Raw genomic sequence first — 24,773 nt, 5'->3', positions numbered from 1 at the left:
CTCATTCTTAGTCAGTTAAATATTATTTTAATAACTGTAAACAATTTTTAAAGCAAAAAATAAGTTACTGTCATAACAAATTATAAAATGAACGAAACTTGTTTACAACTTTCACGTATTCTGTTGCGCGTACTGCTAGCGCGTCGCGTATTCCGTACTAGTCTACGCATACAGCGCGATACATACGCGCACCTCTACAAGCGTGTAAAGCATTATCAAGACGCATGATGACGTGGGGTCGTCTACGGCCTGATAAACGGCACCCGAAATCTTGCGAGTGTCCAATCAAAAATGTGTCTACGAACTAGACCACTCCCACTGACTAAGAATTTCAAATATTTCAACGAAATTACAGAATAAAGTTTAGTTTACAAAATATTTAGAAACATGTTTGAAAATACAAGTGTACAAAAGTGCTTATTATTGTGGAAAAAAACCACACGATCACAATACTATACATTTTCAGAATACATTTTTTTACATCCTATATACCTTCGTACATATTCTTGCGGTGCAACTTTTTCACCACTTAACAGAAATTGTCTAGTAGTAGTGGTGGATTTGTTCGGACAAATTGTATTACACACACATTAAATTATGGTCTCGCTATGAGTTGTAAAAATATTATGCTCGACTTGGACTCGTCCAATATTTTAAAAAACTCAAAGCTCGATCGACAAACTTCAGTATTGTACTTAATCCACCCAATTTTACATGAAACTCAGAAGTTTCCATTCACTTCTTAACTGTACATTTTAAATTTGTTATCATGTCCCCCCCAATTGTTCAGAAATCGTTAGTTATAGCACCATTTCAGGTATTCGTAGTGAGAAAAGAAACATACTCCGAATTCCAAAACAAAACAGAATAGTATTGCATTTTGATTGGAATCGGTATCACTCTATATGCCTACCTTAAAAATCCTTTGAAAATTATTCCTTAAGTTTTAACGTATGCACAAATTTTGCCATGCGCTTTAATTATCATTACCTATCTTGTACAACAAAAATAACTTTACAGTTTATTCCCTTTTCTCCCAATATTTACACTAATATTTAATCGGAATGCATGTTTAGTATAAAACGTCATATACAGTGCATAAAATATACAAAAGCTTCAAAACAATATAATATAACAGAGCCTATATTTGTATAATTGAAGACCGAATTAAAAAGACTAGTTTGAGTCTGACGTCAGGGCAAAGGCGCGACGTGATTGGTTGCTGACCTGCGCAGTACGGCATTTTTTGGTCTGGTTGACAGGACGTCATACGCAAACTAGTCTTTTAATTTGGTCTTCAATTATTATCATAACCACATACAGTCATGACTTTATGCCTATGAGTCATGTCTAGTTTAGAGACACAGGAAATTGCGATAAGACACGACTCGAAGCATTAGTGACTTGTTTGAAGTCACTTATTCAATAATGTGTCTTTAATTAGGACATGAAGTAAGACATGTCCCATTCTGATCCTATAATTAAGACATGACTTAAGGCTAGCTACAATACTTTGTTGATGTCTTATAGCTAGTTATGTCTTGGATAAGGACATAGCTCAAAGTCCTGTCTTTCCACAAGCCATGTCTCCATGCAAGACATGACTTGCATAAGGACATGGCTAAAAAGTGGCTTCAAAGTCGCGTCTTAAAATAGTGTCCTCAGGTAAGACACAATTTTTGCAGTGTATCTCTTGTTATTCATCCCCCATCTAAAAAGCACCACAAACAGATATTTGAGAGTAAAAATGAATACCTCAGATGACAAGATTAGGCTATTCCACTTAAAAACCACACACCCCCTGTGGAAGGTATAGCTAATTAAGTCTGCCACAGAGGGGGTATCAATTTTGAATAGAATAGACAATTGGGTAACTTCCAGTTGTGGAAGATATAGGTAAAGCCATAATACAGGGGTTTCAAAATGATTACCTCTGAACAATTACATATGAAAAACATACTCCCCTTTGGGAGATATTTTCAAAATCTTCCACAGGGGTAGTGTCGATTTCAACTGGAATAGCCCATTAGCTACGTAGTTTGATATTTCGTGGTCGCATTCAAATAGTACAGTTCAAATATATCAGTTGCCTCGCAGATATCCACAATACACAATGGTAACTCAGTTCGTTAGTCGCGATCAGCTATGTGATATCCTTTATATATGACCATAATTGTTTATGTTGCTGCTAATTGTTGCCATATTACGGTAATGTATCATTTCATTTCAAAACGGCTCATCAGTCTGCAACACTCCGAGATATAACGCGTTACAATCCGACTCACATCCATCATAAATATGTTTATAGAAGTATGGCGTCAAGTTTAATAGCGGTACAGCTACCCAGCAAACACAAAACGTTTAGAAAAAACGTTTTATTGTCGTGTTATATAAAGGATATAAACGTTTTAATAACCTTTCAAAAACATTTTCGAAAACAAATGTAGATGCAGAACATATTAACATAATGCTATTAAAGAGTTGACCAAATGTTTTGCAAAAATTTTTGTCAAATATATTTGACACTAACATTGTGACAACATTTTTCGTTTCTTATAATCCGACATTAAACGTTATTAAAATGTTTGGAATATTACTTGTGTTTGCTGGGTATATACCGGGACTTGCGGTATTTGACGTGTTATTTCATATACACATAAAGAAATTGTGAAATTGCTTCTAATTTCTTATCTCAAATGATTCTTCACATAATATCTAAGGTACAAAAACAATATTTACATTCTCTGATATGATCAAAGTATCATGCAGCAGAGGCTATAAACCAATCAAAAGCGTTCTTATTACCATAGCATATATGAATATTTGCAGACTCCAGCACAGTCTTGTACTGCTTGATGGATAATACAAATCGTCATCATTACAAAAGTTCTTATCGCAAAAACACACGGAACCATCGAAAGTCACTTTGATACCATAGTCCTGAGGTATATCAGTAGGAGTAGTTCTCCGGCGATAGGGTTTAGCTTGTGTGTATTGCGACGCTTCTAGTCCGTGTATACATGAATTGCTCGGCGGATTAAGTATGGGAATGTATTCACAATGTCGGGAAAACGAACTGAACGGTATATTATTCGAAGCTGTAGAGAGTAAAGTAAAGAGAACAAAATGATATTAATTGTATTTCATGGCTTTAAAACTTTTAAAACATCATCATTATGCATTATGTGTACTGTTGGAGTTAATTATCGACATACCGTAAAAATTCGCTTAATGGCGCACATGAGCTCCTTTGCCTTAGGGTAAATTTAACGTAAAAATAGAGAGTCCCTTCCTCTGAAGATCCCATCAAGAGTTAAGGGTCCTTGTCCTGATTTGCTGGTAGAATTTTTACGGGAGGCTACACTTAGTTTGTGCCTAAAATTCCAGTTATGTCAAGGGAGCCCATATGCGCCATTAGCCAAATCTTTGCGTTATTCCGGTTATAATTTGTACACTGATGCAGCTAATTATCGACATATTACGGTAATGGAGAATTATTTCTTAAAACAATACCAAACAATTTCTTGTATAACTGGTGCCGCTAATTATTGACACATTACGGTAATAATTTGTATAATGTTGCAGCCAGTTACCTACATGCAACGGTGATGCGGATTGCGGATCGAGTCACTTCTTCAAAATGTGTTCAGAAATGTTTCCATATACAAACAGATACACTCCTTCCCTCTGCATATACCTCCCCACACTCACACACTGCACCACCACCCTCTTCCCACAAACAAATATACACATACCCCGGACACCCCCCCACACACACACCCACAGACAGATGGACGTACATAGTCAAACACCCGGGCAATCATATGGATAGAGAGACAGACTTGACAGACAGAAAGGCGGACAACTTACCAACAGAGAAATATAGCAATCCACGTTGTATGGCACACCTGGCATGATACCCTGGTTTTGGCGGGCAATCCACGTGCGTAACATTTGTATGATTTCCCATCATACATGTAAACAGTTGTGTTTGATATCCTTGTATTGCATAATCTTCATTGATGGTTAATAAATAACTCCATACTTTGCTCTGTATTGGTGCATTTGCTGAACACGAATAGCATTTTAAACAGGTCACTGAAATTGTAAAATGAAAAGACATATGTGTTAAATATCTATAGTGAATAAGGGGCACCTGATATAAACGATTCCTTTTGGAGCCACCAATCTTTTAGTCCGCGTGTCTACAAAGTGTAACCAAGTGCCAGGGGAGGCATTGTTTCTAAATGACGTGACAAATATTGCTTGTCCCACCTTAAGCGTACCAAAAACACCTTCCCCGAAGTAGCAAATTGGGTGATGCATTTGGAATCATTTCAAAGAGGTTGATAATCTTCTTTGTAGTGAAGAATTTACGAATTTACAATAAGCAGAATGAACGATAAGGATGTCCGTCACGTGCATGTTCTTTAGGTTGTTTTGTAAACAGCTGTCGAGCCCTGCCAAAAGGTTTTGATGGCTCTAAAAAGAGCCGATAAGACATTTAGCCAATAAAGATACTGCTTCATCAGCCAACAAGAGTAAAAATGTGTCTTTCAGAAGATGACAGTGTCATGCAGCGAGAAAGAGTATACATCCCAGTTTCCCGTTTCTACAAATTGAGTCTTGAGTTAGACCTGACGGATGGGTAACAATTATTTTGATACAACCTTTATGCATGGTTTGGTGTTATTGTGGAAATAAATAAATTTGAATGTTATTGCCAATTTCGTTACTTACCTACAGATACCGTGAAAACTAAGAAGACAAAACCAAGTATCACCACTTGTGTTGAACCTGCAAAGAAAGAACAGAGAAGTATAACATTAATGATGCGTTGTGGATAATAAAACAAAACAATACATGGCAATGATATTCAGTGCTGATTTGATAGCAAATTCTGGATCTCGTTTTGTTCTTTTATTCTTTGACATTATTCCTGGTTTCTGCATAATGCCAAATAACAAATGACCATAAACCGTCTAAAGACCGGTGGATAGTTGAGCGAATTTATTGTAGCGATTTTTGACCAGCGACTTCCCGCACGAGAATAGTGACATTGCTAACAAGTTCAGCGATTCTTACTGTCAGTACTGGATACGGCTCTAGCGAGAATCGCTAGAGTTGAACTGCGTTCTACTTCTGCGGGTTTTCTATTTTCCTGTTATAGCTAAACTGATATTCTTTACAAAAACATGTGAACTTCTATCGAATGAATAAATTATTTATAGCACTTGCAGTCGTCATGGGGTGACTATCATTAGAGAATATGAGTTATCGAATCGGGAAAAAAGCATCAATGACTTATAACCCTACATAGGAAATACTGAATGTGAGCACTTTCTAGGAATTGATTGGATTTCGATGTCAACGTGAACGAACAATCAAGAGCATATACTTCCATCTTTTCTTTCGATAGTTCCCTCGAGACAATCTTTTAGTTTGAACGTGAAGTCAATCTTCTACTTTTAGAGAATTTTTTTAGATATGTAGAGAAAGAAAAGATCAAAAACGAAGCCTTGAATATCAATACACACACATTTATATCGCTGCTTTTAGCTTGACATTTGTCGTCATATAGCGATAGGCGAAACGTACCCGAAGCTGGATTCAAGCACGGTTCACCTTTCAGAACAAATTCGAGTAATATTAGTGTCATTGACTTATATTCCCAGGGAGAAGCTAGCATAAAGTTATCGGAGAAAAGCGTTTCTTTTCCTATACATTTGTTTTGCATAATATGTGGGGATGTGCACGTACTCGTGTGTAAGTCATCAAACCTAAAAGTAGGCTTATATGCCTACAGCACATTTGATTTAAGACCAACAGCACACAGTTCATGCATACATCTAGTAGTAACTTCGTATAATCAAATTAAGCTAAAGCATGGTGCATTAAGTTACCAGTGACATTCACGTAATGTTACCTTAATAAGGTGAGTATTTACTGCTCGACTAAAACGAACCTAACGGGCGTCTGCATGTGTAATTGGTAAGTCACGCAAGTTGTATGTTCCCGGTACACTTGCTTAAAAACCTTGTCTTATTGAGGTAAAATTGTATACAAACATGCGATTTTCGAGTGATATTTTTTAAATAAAAGGAAGGCACTAATCTAATCCAAATCAAGTTTGAATATCACTTCTTAAACACTTGAGAACGTTCCTGCAATCTTATTGGTTCCTACCCGTGTGATATGACATGATATCACACGGGTCAACGCGTGTGCATCGACGCGATACGCGTACTTGCTATTTGAACCAATCGGAGGCTCATAGCAACAACGGGACTGATCAATTTTAAGCCCTAGGTAATTCCTTGTAAAATGTAGGATTTAATTTGATTAAAATTTGTAATATTCTTAAGTGTTTAAGAATGAGAATAAAGGTATTGTTTTTAGTCGCTGTCGTGCATCTATCGTCTCGTTGTTTTACTTAAAATAATGATGTCGCCCGTGTTATCGGCTAAAAAACAATATACTTTTATTCACTATTTAAAATACTAATGAGAGCAAAACATATAACAGCGGGCTTCAACACCCTCATATCCATGAATTATGATAGTCCGCCCTACCCCAGGTGAGGAAGTAGATCCAACAATGTTTCGCATGAGTGCACAGGATGGTCCAACGATTTGCCAAAGTCATTCGGTCACATGAGCGTTAGTGCACTAAGAAAAACATCAATATATTGGGGACAGTTTAAAGGTTGGTATCACTCCAGCTCGGTATTGTAGAAAATTATTTAAGAAATGTACGTAACAAGCTATTGTGATATCTAACAAGAACTGTGACAGAATTGATAAAGTTGCCGTCAACTGTGATCAAGTTAAAGGTTTCATCAGAAGGTATATATGGCTCTGACACGTGACGTCATCAGGACTGAAGTAGGAACTGCGAAGAAGCTGTAGGCGATTATGCTAACGGTCACTGCTTAGTAGACGAGGCCCCGGCATACTTTCATGCCGTTTGCTGCTGCGGCAAGCGGCATGAAGTATCAGCCAATCATAAGCCTTGATTGTATCCGGATATCTGTAAAGCGTGTATGACCATTGTCAAAATTAAATATGTAACATATTTATTAAAAGTGTTAGATTTTAGCGGAAAATAGGTTTATACGGTGTTTTTATATTTCTTAACAGATTGCTGTTTTTTGACAGTAATGGCAGGGTGTTAAAATATATAGGAAACGTTCATAGTACGTGGTGATTAACCGACAAGTGGAAAGCTCAGGCTATGAAAGTTGCGCATGTGTACCGTGTTACTATTCTGGCATTATAAGTATATTATATGTTTTCTTATGTCTTCAAGCGTTAATGTAAATATTTTTAAAGCCAAAGGTAGGAGTATTGTCTTCATAAAACTTGATTTTAAATGTTCCTGACAACAAACCGAGTACCGATAAATCAAGCATGTTAATTACTCTCATACGCGATGTAAAGAAATAATGTTACTCAAGTTCATTCGGTGTATCACTCATAACGCCACCCTTCTACTCGCATTAGTTAAGATAATATTAAGTCTAGACAACGTTTCAATTTCAATACTAGTATGCGATATAACTAATATAAGTTTTAAGTAACTTTTGTTGAACACAACAACGTTGAAGTAAGTTTTGGGTGCATATATGATGTATATGACCCCACGACCCTCATAGTCACTTTACATTGTATTAAAGATTTTTGAAACCTGCATCACCTTATAAAAATCATTTTGCGGTTTTTGAGGGTCTTGTTGGGTCCAGCTTGGTTAACAAATCCGACACATTTGGGCAAACTACAATGCACGGTTGTTTGGTAAAACTATGTAATTTTTAAGAAAGGTGAACACTGATGGCCCTATTTATCTTAAATCGTGTTTTCATCTTTACAAGGGGTAGACACTGGTATAATGGCATCAGAAAAAGGGTAACAAATAACAGCGAAATTTTCAAAAAACTTGAAATCATGAAATTTTAGGAATAACTTATATTATTTTGCTAAATTAAGTTTAAAATATATGTAAATAGTGCCCTCAATTTTCACACAAATATACAGTTTATAGAACAAAAAACACACAAAAAAGCAGAAAAAGATAAATAAGTTGGAAAAGAAACAAAAATCTTTGTTAATAAGAGCTGGAAATATATTTACATATTAGTGTGATATAGTTATTGGTATTGTCCAGGTATAGAATTGAACATTATATATTGTTTTGTTAGAAAATTTAATAAAGTATCACATCAAACAACTGTGAATGTAGGGCACTTGTCAGATTTCACTAGAATATTCAATAAATAAATATAATTTTAGTCACGGCAGCAATAGTTGATGCAAAGCGCAAATGTATTTGAGGTAAGTAGTCAAGTATGATTTCATTTTTTAATCAAGACTGTCTCTTATATATAATTGTTTGTATAATATCCACAACACTTCAAGGTATATAGTAAGATACTGAATATGTTAAGGTTCAGCATTGCACTCCGCTCATCTATTTCCCGCGATATTCAGCTCTAAATGGTTACATTCCCCAGTGAAATAACTAGCTCGCGCGCATCTAATGACTACATTTCTCTGGTGAAATCAATTCAAGCAATTGGAATTTACAATAAGTGTGCTAAAGGTGCACTACATCTTCTGTCTTGTGCTTACTTTGAGGTTGTGTGTCGAGAACTATAAAGTACCGAGTACTCCGACATATTCCTCGTTTCATGCCATGTGTGCACGATTGGGCAGGGTGGCCAGAACTACCCAGAGCTGTGGACTACTCATGTTTAGATCACACCGTGATCTGTGCATCTTTTGTCTTGGCTTTATGCGTTTGCCGTACGAAGAAGAACCCCCAATCGGATTGACTGAATATCGCGAAAGTAATAACAGAGACAATTCAATTCAGCCATTATAGTCTTGTATATAGACCAAGATGTTGCAAGCTATAATTTTAAAGTCAACCATAAATAAAACCTGTATAATTTCAAGGTCATATTTGATCAGGCAGACACATATTAAAATTATTATTACAACATACAGCATAAGTTGCTTAAAGTTTAAGACATAATGTGTTGCGATATGTCGATTTGAGCGACAAATGTCGAATTAAGCAACAGTATAGTAGCTTACAAGAATATAATAAATGCTCAGACATTTGGCCTCAAGTAAACTTTAACAAATACCGAAAACAGTATATAACAAGCGAAGGATATAGTTCGCCTTCTCTCATCATGACGCACATTAAGCCATACTACATTAGAGACAATGTTTGCAAGATATAGTCGGTGTATGCCGTAAGATAAATTCACTCATGCTTGCCAAGGAATTCCCAAAAGATGGCGATGCTATGTTCTCATGTATACGATATTTGGCACTCAGAGACTCGCCGATGTTCTTGTGATATTTGTGAGGCTTACGATAAGTTGATTCCCTGGTGAACAAATCGCAACGTGCGAGCAACTAGTGTTTGTAATGGTTCAACGACCGATTGTCTTGTTAAAACAACAAAACATGATTTCTACAAAAGATGATGATGGTATGTTCTCATGTATACGATATTTAGCGCTCAGAGATTAACTCGCCGATGCTCTTGTGGTATTTGTGAGGCTTATGATAAGTTGATTCCCTGGAGAAGATACCGTAACGTGCTAGCAACTAGTGTTTGCAATGGTTCAACGACCGATTGTCTTGTTAAAACAACAAAACATGATTTCTACAAAAGATGACGATGGTATGTTTATTTTTGTTTTTGTTTTTGGTTGATTTGTATGGCGCTTTCAACTACTGAGGTTATTTGCGCCAGTCACATTCAGTCACAATACGTTATTAACTGCTTCACTGCATCTTAGTTATTTCTATCTTCTTCATGCCTAGCTCGTTGTATATCTCCTGCTATATATGCTCGTACGATAAAATCCAAATTTCTTCTCTGTCGACGTGGTAAAAACCAAACGGTGTCTCTTCAGAGCCACACCAGGCTGAGTCAGCCGAGGAAGGGCTAAAACGTGGTCAAAATACTTTGCATGATCCTCCGCTAGCTTGACTTCCTCGCATCCAAGCCTGTTCCCCAGAGCCCAAGTTTGCGTTATCCGTCCGACACCACGTGGAGGTTTGGGTTGAGTTGCCCGCGAGCAAATACTTTGCCAGCTCTACGGGCCTTACCGGACTCGATGGTATGTTCTCATGTATACGATATTTAGCGCTCAGAGATTAACTCGCCGATGTTCTTGTGGTATTTGTGAGGCTTATGATAAGTTGACTCCCTGGTGAACAAATCGCAACGTGCGAGCAACTAGTGTTTGTAATGGTTCAACGACCAAAACAACAAAGGTATCAACATTTTAAATTTTAAGATAAAAATTAAAACTATTACTGTTATATTCATGTTTAATTTAATGTAAATTGAAATTGATTAATTCCTATATCAAATATGATTTAATAATCCCACAGTATCAATTACTAATGGGTCCTTTACAATAGTATACCTTATGTAGGCAAATCAGGAATTCATTGGCATCTTGAACTGGAGTTTTTCAAGAGAACATCTTCGAAACTATGTTACAAACTTTCCGTAGATTTTCATTGGCTATCAACCGAGCAAAAGGTTCAATCGCCTTTGTGTCATAACCAGTGACAGGCGATTTGCGCGGAACTTTTTTTCCGCGCAATCTCCGCGCAATTGGCTATTTTTCCTATGGGCAGGGATACATGATTTGCACTGAAAAAAAGTTCCGCGCAATCTCCGCGCAATTTGCTATTTTTTCCCGCGCAAATCGCCTGTCCCTGGTCATAACGCATTTCTGTACACAAAGTATAGCATGCAGGGGACAGAAATTCGGATGAACCACAGACAAGAAAAAACACACACCACCGCATTTATGACACGCATGTTTGCAAATACCTCGGGCTACTGTCACTTTTGTTTTGTGGTCATTCCTAAACTTTAACCAAACGGATATTGCATTGTCAGACAATCGAATGTTGAAGATTATTAAAGTGCGCCACACATCGTGATGACCAGAGATATTCTAATACAAAATATACTCACTCAATACATATCCACCCCATTGATGATTAGCTACAAGGGGCGGGACAACAATTACAGATGTAAAAAAAATCTACATTTTGTTTGTTTATACGACAACAATGAGAACTTGTTTCTCAATGAATAATACAGTCACATGTTCAATTAATTAACACCAAAGCCAAACAGATAAATCATTATGTTTATACCCTGTTCGCTATAATAATGTATATGTAGGGCTTTGTATAGGACAGCGTGAAGATTGGCCCCTTTTAATAGATATAATTGATGGGCACTAACTACCCATGGACATTCCAGTATGAACTAAAAACGGATATTGCAAAAATTTCAATTGAATTGAAGCATTATTTGTCACGTCATGTGCCAATATATCACGGCACCGAGGAGACGGAATGTACTTGAATGAATCCCCACCAGCAAATACTTGAAAGGTGTGTTAGCTCGTTGAACTTCTCCAGAATTGTACGAGTTCAAGAGAGTCGTATATGTATTCCTCAGCGATTGCTGCCTCATGTATACATTTTACCCTTGCAATCGTAATCGCGCTACTCATGAAGACAGTAGAACATTGCTGATTGCAACATTGCCCTACACACTCCTTAAACAATTCAGCTGTTTTACCACTGAAAAAGTGATTTATTCAACCACACTATGGCCAACAGTGCATGACACCTGTTAAAAACTGTCCACATTTGACAACCAGTTGCCTCAAGCGCATGTCACTTTCTGGAAAGCTGGACTAATCAAGGTCTTTTGATGCAACTGATACACCATCCAGGATATATTGCCCTTGACTGCGTGACAAAGTAATTTGGACAAAATTGTAAACCGGTCATTTCAAGCATGACAACTGTTACCAACTGTCCACATTTGACAAATAATTGGCTCAAGCGAATGTCACTTTCTGGAAAGCTGGACTAATCAAGGTCATTTGATGCAACTGACTCCCCATCCGGGATATATTGCCCTTGACTGCGTGACAAAGTATCTTTGGACAAACTTGTAAACCGGTTATTTCAGGCATGACAACTGTTACCAACTGTCCACATTTGACAAACAATTGGCTAAAGCGAATGTCACTTTCTGGAAAGTTGGACAAGTTAACGTCATTTGATGCAACTGATTCCCCATCCGGGATATATTGCCCTTGACTGCGTGACAAAGTATCTTTGGACAAACTTGTAAACCGGTTATTTCAGGCATGACAACTGTTACCAACTGTCCACATTTGACAACCACTTGCCTCAAGCGAATGTCACTTTCTGGAAAGCTGGACTAATCAAGGTCATTTGACTGCGTGACAAAGTATCTTTGGACAAACTTGTAAACTGGTCATTTCAGGGGCAAGGAAAAATACCGGGGGAAGTAGAGCGACCACGAACGACTGACGAAGAACATGAAGAATTGCTGAAAACTAAAGATGGAGTGCCGTGTTGTTTACAGCATCTGATGTCAGAATCATGTGAGAGTGTCTATCGAAGATTAGATTTTGTATTACATCTGAAAGTTTGTTATAGGCATAACTAAACGGCAGCCATTCGGTGTTTTACTGATACACGTTTCTTGTTCTTACATGAGGATATCAACAACATACAAATCTACTAAGAAGACCGAGCTAGTCTAGTTCCACAAATCGAATACTGTACAACGACGCTTATCGACGCGATCCGGTGTGTTCATGTGGGTATCAGTGTTTACTCAGAGGCCGTATGTCTCAATTTTGGCCCACTGAAAATTATTTTTGTCTCACAAAAATTTGTAATGCTGTATTACAATTAGTGAATTTGGGGAATTACTGGGCCAAAATTGGGCCAATTTGGGAAGAAAATGTTTCATTTGGCGCACCCAATTTCCACAGAGAGTAAACACTGGTGGGTATTACCTGGAACAACCTGTATTTACTGCATTACGTCGGAATGAGCTGACTGGGTATCAAGTACATGCCAATATTTAGCCTAGATATATGTAGGAAAGTGGGGCAACAGAAATAGTGGAAAAGGGCATTACCTAATTCAGATCGATACGAATTTATAACTTCGTGTGGATATAGCACTCCATATGATGCAGGTTTTTCATATAGACCAACCATTCCTTGACAACATAGCTAAGCGCCTGAAGTCTAAAATGTACGCTCGAAGAACGGTGAGATTTATATAACTAGAGGCGCGTGCAATCTTGCCATAAAGACGGAAGGAAAAATTCAAAAGCTTAATATAGAAAACTCATTGACAGGCAGTATCTATCTGCTGCATATTGTACGGTACTGTGTGAAGTTTGTCGTATGCTTCAATTCGCTATTTATTAGTGCTTGGAATATTTTACTTGATTCAAAATTTTGCAATTCACATCTGAAGACATATTTTAATTTTTAAAATGTTGAAACATCAGAAGTATTTGCGGCACAATCTTAGCAAATTTCCTGAAATCGACTTTATTAAAAAAATCACACTCGGGCTCTGCATGCATTAAAATGAAATAATTTCATGGAAATTGTGAAAATAAAATCCCTTCCATCAGGTAAAATAATCAGTCAGTTTTGACCAAAGTTACACCTAAATACCACTTAGTACATTTGATTTAAACCTTACATAATTACACACAAAATTCCATTTTTAGTGTCGATTGGTGGCAACATCTCAGTAATCGTTATCTTTCTTGAAGACGCATTAAGTAATATGAGAAGATGAAAGGAGGAAATTATGGACTTCCTCATCCTCTGTTACCATAGTTACTATGCCGGGCCAGATAGAACACACTTTCAAGCGAAAATGTGAGCCTATTAGAGTCTAGTGTATGCAGCAAGTTCAAATTGTTTAACTTGGGCAATTTATCTTGTTACAACGTAATTGAAGAATAACGAATGAAATGAATAAGGTCATAAGGTCATACTGACCTGGACAATAAGCCAAATCCGCATTGGAAGTTTGTAATGCATTGTGGGACAGTTTTTGCTGTTTTGGGACACTTTGCCCGAGAAAATTCAGAAAACTTGGTTTTTGTGCGTACAAAATACAATTTAAAATGTTTTACAAGAATAAAAATGATCCCAAAAAACTTGGTGATAGTATAAGTTAATTATTTTAATATTTGTAACGATAACATTATTATAATAATAAGTTAATTATTAATAATTGCAGTAATTTTCCCAATATGTCAGAGGTCACAGTGTACCAAAATTGCTTTCAAAAACCGGAAATTACAATGGCGATTGGGCTTACAATTTTGAATTCTTGCATTTTCCGAACATTCACCATGTTTAGAGAGTCACATCTCATCATTGGACTAATATAAAAAGTTTATGAAAACACATTTTATTGTCTCAAGCATTCTTATAAATCTTATATTCTTATATTCCTAGCCGCAAGATACATAAAGCGGGAGTTTTGGTTCATGTAAAACCCACCAACACTATCAGGAGCATGCTCGTTTCACCTAAAGACAAAAAGAACAAATGTGATCGCTTTTGTGTTGTTTACGGTATTAAGTGCAGCAATTAATTGTTCGTCCCAATACATTGGGGAAACTGAACGCCCTTTACGCAAACGGCTCGCTGAGCACAAGGACACAAGTTTGAATGAGTCCAATGTCAAAATCTTGGACACTGACCGGGGCATCAAGGCTTACAACATTGCAGCTATGGATCCAGAACCTCAACCAAGACAAGGGACGACACTCCCTGCCCCCGTCTACATACCGGCCAACAAGTCACGTGACTCCGGGTTTTCCCGTGAGTCACGTGATTAGCGTTACCGCTCCTGTCACAATTCTGCTGAAGTCCCACGAATGTGGTGATGGAATATTAAAGTAAGTCACTATTTTGTTAATTTCACGGTTGTTTGATGTGATCATTTATTATTTTTTTCTAACAAAACATTATATAATCTTTAATTCTAGTCCTGGACAATACCAGCAGCTATCATATTAATATACACATATATTTTGTAGCTATTTCTAACATAACTTTTCCTTTCTTTATCACATTTTTCATCTTTGTCTGCCTTTTGTGGTAATTCTAAAAATTGTATATATTTGTGTTCAAATTGAAGGCGCTATTTACATGTAATCTAAGTTTAATGTAGCCCAATAATATGAGTTAATTCTTTCATTTCCTTGCTATTTGTTACTCATTTTTCAAATGTTGTAATGTCATTATACAAGTGTATACCCCTTGTAAAGATGCAAACAAGATTAAAGATCAATAGCGCCACCAGTGTTCAACTTTGCTTTAAAATGAACACAGCTCTACATATCATCAAACAACTTGAGAGAACTGTTTAAAATATTCATTCTAACATTCTTATAAATCCTTTGTTCATGTATTTCATTGATCATGTTTAGATTTGCTGAGAGGGAGAGAGAGCGAGAGCAAGAGAGCGAGAAAAAAAACCCGTCAATTTTCTTCATTTGCTTCAAGCTTTTAAATATCGACATTTTAAACATTTGTTCCCAGACACGTTCCTGACATCTATAAAACATAATAAAACATACAACGCCTCTAAAATATTTTAAAAGCATTTGTCTGTCATGTGCGTTGCATACATGCCCTATATTAGAAGACAATATTGATGTTTGAAAAGGTTTTTTATTCTTTAAAAGACAGACATGAGGTGTGGCTAATATAAAACATCAAAATCACAACTTCAGAGATAGAATAAAATTACAAAATATGTTAATAGGAGACTAGAGAATAGGAAAGGAGGAAGAAAACACAGAGGAACTGGACAAAGGAGGTAGGATTGGACAGCCAACTTGAAGGACTCAAGGGAAGTGGACTTGACAATGGCTTGTGGCGCAACATGACCTTTTAATGTGTAACATAATGTGTCACATATGCGGCTTGATAGCATTTAAACGGTGTGTGATCAAAGAGCCTCGTATCAAACCGAACCAAGCGAGATAATCTGGCTTTCCCTCTTGACTAAAGAGTATTTTAAAATATTGAAGCTTAATGTTCCCGTATGTTATATACCCATGTTTCGCCACCATCAGCTTGAACATTTTCGATACTTTTGCGCTTTAATTACGGTCCTCCACAAAACAAAAAGGAATTTACAATATCATGGACGAAAACAATTGTGTTTCTTCATTTACAATTTAGTGCTCAGCATTTTTCTTTAAAATAAAGTCTTGCTTCCCCCTTTCTGAAAACAACATCGCATTCCCTTTGAATCCCCCAAATCCCTCTGGCGGAAATATTGATCGGTTCGCTAGTTGTGTGTTGTCTGCGTCTGAACATTCGGTGATATGTGTTGTATATAGTTTGTGAGCGGAATACCAGGTACTTCATATGAGTATTCTTACAGACAGTGTCAACTAAGGGCAACGATAAGGCTTTTATGCATTACGTGCTGGCCATAGGCTTCAACATAAAGAGTCCAAGTTTTTAGATATTTTATCAAAATATCAATATCTCAAGAACCACTGAACCAATACTAGGCCTGTTTGTACTCATTTTAATGCATTTTCCATGCAGATTCCAAATATGGGCATGAAAGTTTACAATTTTGAAATTTTTGAATTTTTAAACAAAATTGGAACTTGTCGTCTTCATCGTCTGCAGTCGACACCTGTGTGAAGAGGGTTAAGCTGAATTTATACTCCATCGCTGAGCGACAAGCAATTGGAATTTAGCCAATGAGGTAGCGTACTTTTGCCGGCGCAACTAAAAGTGCGCTACCTCATTGGCTAGAAACCAATCGCTCGTCATTCACTGTTGGAGTATAAATTCAGCTTTAGACATAAACAAGAACAGAATGTCCCCAGAAAACGTTAGTTATTAATGAAGCTGAAAAGTGGAAAATGTGTTATCGCCAGTCGTACTGGTACTTGTGCCAATTTTGAACTAACACTAATGTACTAATTACAAATAAATGAAATTGGCATACAAAAAGGTTAAGGAGGCGAACATGTTTATAAACAGTGAACGGAGTGCAATCTTTTATTTAATTATGGTGATCGGGCCAGACTCCTCCATGAAATGTAGGCATATCGGTACACCTCCTCCACAACGAGTCTGTTACTTTCCCCAGCATTAATGAATACCCATTATACACCTGGGTAGAGAGGAGTAATTAAGGTAAAGCACCTTACTTAAGGACACAACACGCATGGCCACGGTGGGGTTAGACCCCGCAATCTCATAATCATGAGGCCGGTGCTCTACCGCTAGACCACATAATGCCGATAAATAAAATAGGCAAGTCTAACTTTATTTACTACTTGAATGTTAAGGAAATTTTACATTTATTGTTTATGTATAATCAGAAAAAGGAAAACGCACTTGATTATCAAACTTGATGCCACAATAAACTCGTAGTATGCTACATATTGGCAACTGTTTTTCTAATTACAGATTGAGCTGATTTATCCTACGGATTTAGAGCCTCATTAAGTCAGCAGTGAAAGAGCTTGCCAGTAGTCTTACAAAAAAGTAGTAGATCGTACCATTATTTATAATCAAGCCTCCGTTAAAGGAGGGAGAAAGTAAAGTAATATATAACAAATATTTCGGTTATATCACATAAAAATTGAAGTATCAATAATAAATACGTTTCAATATGTTGTATTAGGTTCATCTGGATTGTCAATCATAACTGTTTGATGGGAAATCATACTATCAAATCCATTTTATGGTGACATGCCTTGTTACAGTTTCATGCTGCTACGCGGAACTTCAAAGAACAAAGTTCATACCTAGTCACAGAGAAAACAGTCGCTCACAGAAGTAAGTCTGCTATTACAGAGCACGTTGCGCAAAACAACCATGTCATAGGTTGGGAGGACACTAATATTACATCAAGGGAGACCAACAGGAACAAAAGACAGATCAGAGAGGCAATTTGGATCAGGTGACGAGGGCGAAACACCGTGAACAAAGATGAAGGGAACTATCTCTTACCGAATATTTACCACCAGCTTCTGGCACCGCCACCGGCAGCAACTTCAGGAAAGAAGAAGAAGCAAGGTTGCCAGTCTGATGAAGTGCTGCGTAGCAGCATGAAACTGTAACAAGGTATATCACCAAAAATGGATTTGATAGTATGAATTCCCATCAAACAGAAATACGTTTCAAGTCTAAAACTAGCTTTTTAGAAGACCTAAATTTGATTCTAATCTATATAACGACTTGCTAGTAAAACAAATTGTACATTCATTATTTGTGGTGAACGAAGAAGTGGTAAACGCACTCTACTGTCGAAAATGCAGTTTCAATAAATCCGAATTATACGCTATGGACGTTTTTATTAACTCTGAATTGGTTTGTCTCATGGTTACAGCTCCCTTTGAATTTCACTCTATTCAATATTCAATAAGATTCATATATGAGAGTATTAAGGACATCTTTTAAGGATATAATATATTTCTTAAACATTGCCTGCCATCAGCCATCAGTCATGGCATTTGTATCATTATACCCAATAAATGGAATGTTTAAATGCTTATAAAGCATGCTTTTCACGTACTTTTCCATCTGATCATCCTGAATCCATCAAATTTAATGAAATACTACATAATAGATTGTTGGTGTTAAACCAGGTAACTGTCAAACTTGATGTCACGACAAATAATGTGTTCTTATCTATATAGATGAATTTGGTGTTCAGCCTTTTTATTTAAACGTGAAATTGAACATGTAGTTTCAATAAATCTGTGTTATGTGCTGTAGACGTTTTGATTACCTATAAAGTACAGTACAATTGCTTTACCGAATCATTATAATTCCCATTGAATTCAACACCATGCAATAAGACGAATATCTGAGAGTATTAAGAACGTTTTTAAAGAATATGTTATATTTCTAAACATTGCCAGCCATCATTCATGGCATTTGTATTTAACGTTCATCATTGTAACCAACAAATGGAATGTTTAAATGCTTATAAAGCATGCCTTTCACGTACTTTTACATTTAATCATCCCGAATCGCTCTCAAATTAATGAAATACTGCATGTAGATTGTTGGTGTTGAACCAGGTATAGGAAAATGCACTTAAACTGTCAAACTTGATGTCACGACAAATAATGTGTTGTTTGTGTTCTTAGCTATATAGATGAATTTGCAATTTTGGTGTTCAGCCTTTTTATTTAAACGTCAAATTGAACATGTAGTTTCAATAAATCTGTGTTATGTGCTATAGACGTTTTTTATTAACTTCAAAGTACAATTGCTTTACCTGGTCATTATAATTCCCGTTGAATTTAACACCTTGCCCTCAGATTAATATATAAGAGCAATAAGGCCGTTTTTTGAGAATACGTTATAATTCTAAAACATTGTCAGCCTTCATTTATGGTATATTTGTATTAAACTATCGTCATTGCAACCAACAAATGGACTGTTTATAAAGCATGCTTTTCACGTACTTTTCCATTTAATCATCCCGATTCGCTCTCAAATTAATGACATATTACATGTAGATTGTTGGTGGTGAAACAGGTATAGGAAAATGCACTTAAACTGTCAAACTAGATGTCACGATAAATGTGTTCTTGGCCATTATTTGAATTTGGCTTTTTCTTTAAAAGTCAAATTGAACATGTAGTATCAATAAATCTGTGTTATGTGCTAGCCTATAGATGTTTTTATTACCTATAAAGTACAGCACAATTGCTTTACCGCATCATTATAATTCCCGTTGAATTTAACACCAAGCAATAAGACGAATATCTGAGAGTAATAAGGACGTTTTTAAAGAATATGTTATATTTCTAAAACATTGTCAGCCATCATTCATGGCATTTGTATTTAACGTTTAGCATTGTAAAAATGTTCAAGGAATGTTTTAAATGCTTAAAAAGCATACTTTTTACGTATCCTTTCCCATCTAACTAGCAAACACATAACGTTTTCGACATCATTCGCAAAAGGTTATGAAAGGTTGTCAGACACCGTTTAAATGTCGGGTATATTATATAAAGCGTATAAAACGTTTTCATAACATTAAAAAAGATTTTTGATAACATACTGCAAATGTTTTAACATAATGTTATTTAAGTGTTGACAAAATATTTGGCCATATAATTTTGTAAACATTTAAAAAACATTAATGTGTTTTCATACAAAACGTTTTAAAACGTTTTCACGACCTTTATATAATCCGACATTTAATGTTATTAAAACGTTTTTACCTAAACCAAAACCAAAACGCTTCTAAAATGTTCGTGTGCTTGCTAGGTAATCATCCTGAATCGCTCTCAAGTTAATGATATTTTACAATATAGATTGTAAGTTCATTGTTGATGGCAAACCAGGAATCGGAAAATGCACTCTACTGTCAAAATTGATGTTGCAACAAATCGACTGCTCAGTGCCAGAAACGGGTAAGTGCAATAGCTGCCCTGGGTACATCTGACACTTTATACACAGTATATTGTACTCATTTACACATGGCAGCTATTGCACTTACCCACTTCTGGCACTGAGCAGTCGAAATGTGTTCTACATGTATGTCCTAGATGAATTTGATGTTCAACCTTTTCATTTAAAAGTTAATTGAACATGTAGTTTCAATAAATGTGTGTTATATGCTGTAGACATTTTTATTAACTTTAAAGTACAACTGGTTTGCCTCATAATAACAATTCCCTTTGAATTCAACACCATGCCATAAGATTAATATCTTTAAGAATAATTGCGACGTCTTTTGGAAAATATGTGATAACATTTCTAAAACGTTGTCAATTATCTTTTGAGAATGCTATATTTCTAAACATTTGTCAGCCATCATTCGCTGCATTTGTGTTTAATTTTCATATCAATATTACCAATACAATAGCGTATTGAATGCTTTTCAAGTAGTTTTGCAGATGATCTAATTAATTGTAAAATTGAATCACTATAAAGTTACGGCATACTACAATATATATTGTACATTCATTGTTGATGGTGAACCAGGAATAGGAAAGTGCACTTTACTGTCAAAATTGCTCTCATTACCAAATCTGATAAAGGTTATAAATGCATTTGGAGTTCAGCATCTTAAAAGTAAATCGAACATGCAGTTGCTATAAAGCTATTTTTTTAATGCTATAGACGTTTTGATTAACTAAAGTACAGCTGGTACAGAATTACCACAAGATTAATATATCTGCGTAATTTCGACGTTATTTGCGTAATTTGAGATGAGAATATCTTATACGGTATTTCTAGATCATTATCACTTATCTTTAGTCGCATTTATATTTTACTATTATCAACTTAAAGGAGGATTTCGTGATCCTAGCATCCACTTTTTATGACATATTTCAGTAGATATCCACGAAAAAAGCTTATTCCCAAAATGTCAGTTGATTCCGATTTTGCGTTTGCGAGTTATGCATGATTATATGCATTACACTGCTCCATAGAACATCTGTAATTTCGTTCTGGTATACCAGAACGAAATTAAAATTTGACGATATTTTTGCTAAACGAATTAATCTGCAAGACATTTTTGGTACATAAACATTATGTATATAGCCAGAGGTTTCCCAGTAATGGTATAAAAATCTCAATGTTTTTGTTGAGAAAAGTGGGGGATGAGGATGTTGATCACGAAATGCCCTTTTAATCAACAAAACTGAATATTAAAATGTTTTCAAAATATGTTTTTAATCTCCATTTTCAGATGATCTAAATATGAAGGTGTTATTAGAATCGCCCTCCAGCTGAAATATAAAATTTAGTATACATCCATATTGGAAAAACGAAAACGCACATTAATGACATATTTATTCTAGGTTTTATAGGTTATTATTTATGGGTTATTATTACTATACTAATGCCGCATTTGCGTTCAACTTTTATCAATGTATTACCAAACAAAATAGGGTAATAAATGCTTTCCACGTACGTACATTTCCAGATGATCTCAATTTTGATTGCAATATTGAAACGTGCTCAAAATTAATGCAAGCTAGATTTTACATTTTATTATTGATGGTGATTCGGGAATGGGAAAACGCACTTTACTGTCAAACTTGCAGTCAGGTTACATTTGTTTTATAGATATGTATGTGTGTTTGTTGGTGTGGTGGGGGTGTGTTGGGGTGTGTGCTGGGGGGTACGTTGCTGGCTAGTGGTATGTTGGGGTGTGTAGTTGGGGGAGGGGGCGTTTGTAAATGCCGTCTAACGAGGACCTACATATGGATACACACCGTAAAACGAGGACACACCTCCGAACGAGGACGTCCTCGTTTTGAAACTATGCCCAGGATGACGTAAATGATGCAAATATGCATATAAGATAGCATATAAGATAGGTCCCCCATAGCGGGTATAGGACGGGTCTCAGTTGGATAGTAAGTTGCCTGGTGTGTTTGCGTGAGGTCCATGCACGGTGTGTCGATTAAAAACGGGTGTGTAAGTCCTCGGTTAGATCCTTCTAAAGTCGAGGTCCTCGTTTGAACGTATTTACAAACAGGGGTGTGTGTGCATATGTTGTGTGGGGTAAGGGTAAGTCTGCATACTCAAGGTCAAATTTAGAGCTATTCTTTTCAATATGGAAATTATTTCATGAATTTGCTATTATTATTGATGATCTATGTAGCCTATCACAAATCTGAGAGTATACTCTCTTTTATCACTCCAACCCACGGCTCCAACCCTACATTTTAACCATGAACTTGATCAGATAACAAATAACACTAGGAGCCACAACATGCTCATCTATAAGGGCACATTTGTTTGTTTGTTTGTTTGTTTACCCAGGTTGGTCCGTGAGGAACACATGCTAATCCATGGAAAACCATGGACCGTTCCAAGCTCATACAAATGCACAAGCCTGGATAGCCAGTGTAGGCTAATATATGCATGCTGGCCTAGATAGCTTTAATAAACAAAGCAAGAAATGGAAGAAAATAGCTAGGAAAAAGAGAAAAGAGAGAAGGCCACTCCCAAACACAATTGTACAATTTCTTTAACCCCATACAGTTGCACATTGAATGAACTTTGGAAATTTGGGTACACAAACTCATACTCTGCAATTTGAGGTCAAATTTTGTTCTATAATTGTATAATTGAGGTTATTGAACCATGGCATTGGGATGAGGTCATTATGGTCCATAATGTAATTGGTGAAAGTACAGACAGTAACGTCAGCGACGTCTGACATCCTAGTCATTGTGCTTTCCAAACACCTGCATTCGCTGAAACCAGACACGCCAGTAGTAATTAATGTTATTAACATACAATACGGCTACAAATTAATTCTCTCAAAATGTATGTCGTAGGCCTATACGGTACCCAGCGGCACAGTTCGTTCACCTCCTTTCAAACAGCACAACTAAATATTTGACCTCCAAGTTATGTAGTATGAGTTTTTGTACCAAACACAGTCAAAGGTCTAAGCATGTACAAATATATTAAGGTTAACGTATACGATGTCCTGATAGATGCGCATGTTTATACGATCATCAGCACGAGATATCGCGAATCCTTACGGGATTTGTTTTCAAAACATGTACTTTTAGGTGTTACTATTTTAGTGCGAATCGTGACAAGACAGGGAATTTATAGGAAATGAGTAGTGTTAGATTACGGTCTTATGTGCTGTGTACATTTTGTTAATTCAAAGACAGGATTAAAACAAAGTTTAATTGTCTTTGGTAATTGCTTAGTACAATACGAAATTATCGTTGGACACTGCGATTCTGAAGCCAGTGGTGGAGCCAAGGGGATGCAAGGGGCAGCTTCCCATGAGAAATGTTGCGCTCATCTTGTCCCACTCCCATGGGATGCTGGCCTCCCTACCTTTTTGTACTTTTAGCCTATTTTGACCATTTTCGCCAAATTTTACCCCCTTGCGCTCAGACCCGCCCCTTTTTCCCCTCTGAAAAAGTCCTGGCTACGCTGTGTAAATTTGAACAGTGTTTGACTCTCGAGAAATACAGCCCTAACAGTAAAGAATGAATGTACTTTTAAGTCACCCTGTACAAATTATAAAAGTCGTAAACACGGTTGATCTAAGAATGCTGTCACCACTACATGAAGATAAAAAAAAAAATACATACGATCATTCGTAATATAAATTAATACTAAATTTTAGATGGCTTCGAAAATTTCCATTAATTCGGGCATCAAACTCCAATAGAATTATTATGGCTAGAATCTCAAGCATTCCGATCTACTAGGGCAAAGTCCTATAATTCCAATATGATTGCACATATTTATAAAAATGACCTCTGAATGTGTGGGTACATAAACTCATACTCCACGACTTGAGGTCAACTGTTAAACCATGGTTGTGAAACTGATGCCATTGAACGAAGCAATTAAATGGAGGCTATTTTAGGGCATATTCACCTGTGGGAAAATATTCTGTATTAATAGAAACTACAGCAAAATGGTTATTCATAGCTGAAGGCACGGAAGTCCCGACAAACATTTGGCATTTCAAAACATCATCGTCTTGAGAGAGCAGTTTGTAATTTTAACAGAATTTGCATTACATCTTCTGGGATATTTAATCTTTTCATCCAGGGACGATTTCTCATATTCCGTTTTTTAAGTATTTATGTTCTGCGTTTTCTGAAATTTGATTAGTTACAAATATCATAACCATGATCATGATGATTGGATACGCCGTATTAAGGGATCTAAAATGAGCGTTTATTGCGTTTCGACAGTATTTTTTGTGGGACATGAGAGCAGCTCAGACCTATCGAATTGCATTCTGAATACGAAGCATGTCTTTCTGATATCAAATAATTTTCATTTTTTCAAAATCACAATATAATACAAATTTTATGACAAATTATAAAAATTTGATATTTTTCAAATTTTG

General features: G+C 36.3%; 1 protein-coding gene across 2 annotated transcripts in view; it reads right to left on the bottom strand.

The window, feature by feature from the left end:
- Positions 1-24,773, bottom strand: part of LOC140170149 (uncharacterized) — a 183,341-nt gene that overhangs the window by 25,409 nt on the left and 133,159 nt on the right. Inside the window, exons 2-4 of one of the 2 annotated variants that reach the window (XM_072193471.1) lie at positions 4,741-4,797; positions 3,871-4,098; positions 434-3,098 (exon numbers count right to left, since the gene is read on the bottom strand). The exons of the other annotated variant lie outside the window; for it this stretch is intronic. Coding sequence (XP_072049572.1) covers positions 2,776-3,098; positions 3,871-4,098; positions 4,741-4,797 — 608 coding nt within the window. The 3' untranslated portion in view covers positions 434-2,775. Of the gene's footprint in view, positions 1-433; positions 3,099-3,870; positions 4,099-4,740; positions 4,798-24,773 lie in introns of those variants that run through there. 2 annotated transcript variants of the gene reach the window in all.

This window comes from Amphiura filiformis, chromosome 14 (assembly GCF_039555335.1).
Source record: "Amphiura filiformis chromosome 14, Afil_fr2py, whole genome shotgun sequence".
NCBI lineage: Eukaryota > Metazoa > Echinodermata > Ophiuroidea > Amphilepidida > Amphiuridae > Amphiura > Amphiura filiformis.
The sequence above is the reverse complement of the archived record's forward strand: the minus strand, read 5'-3'. Positions and strand labels throughout refer to the sequence as shown.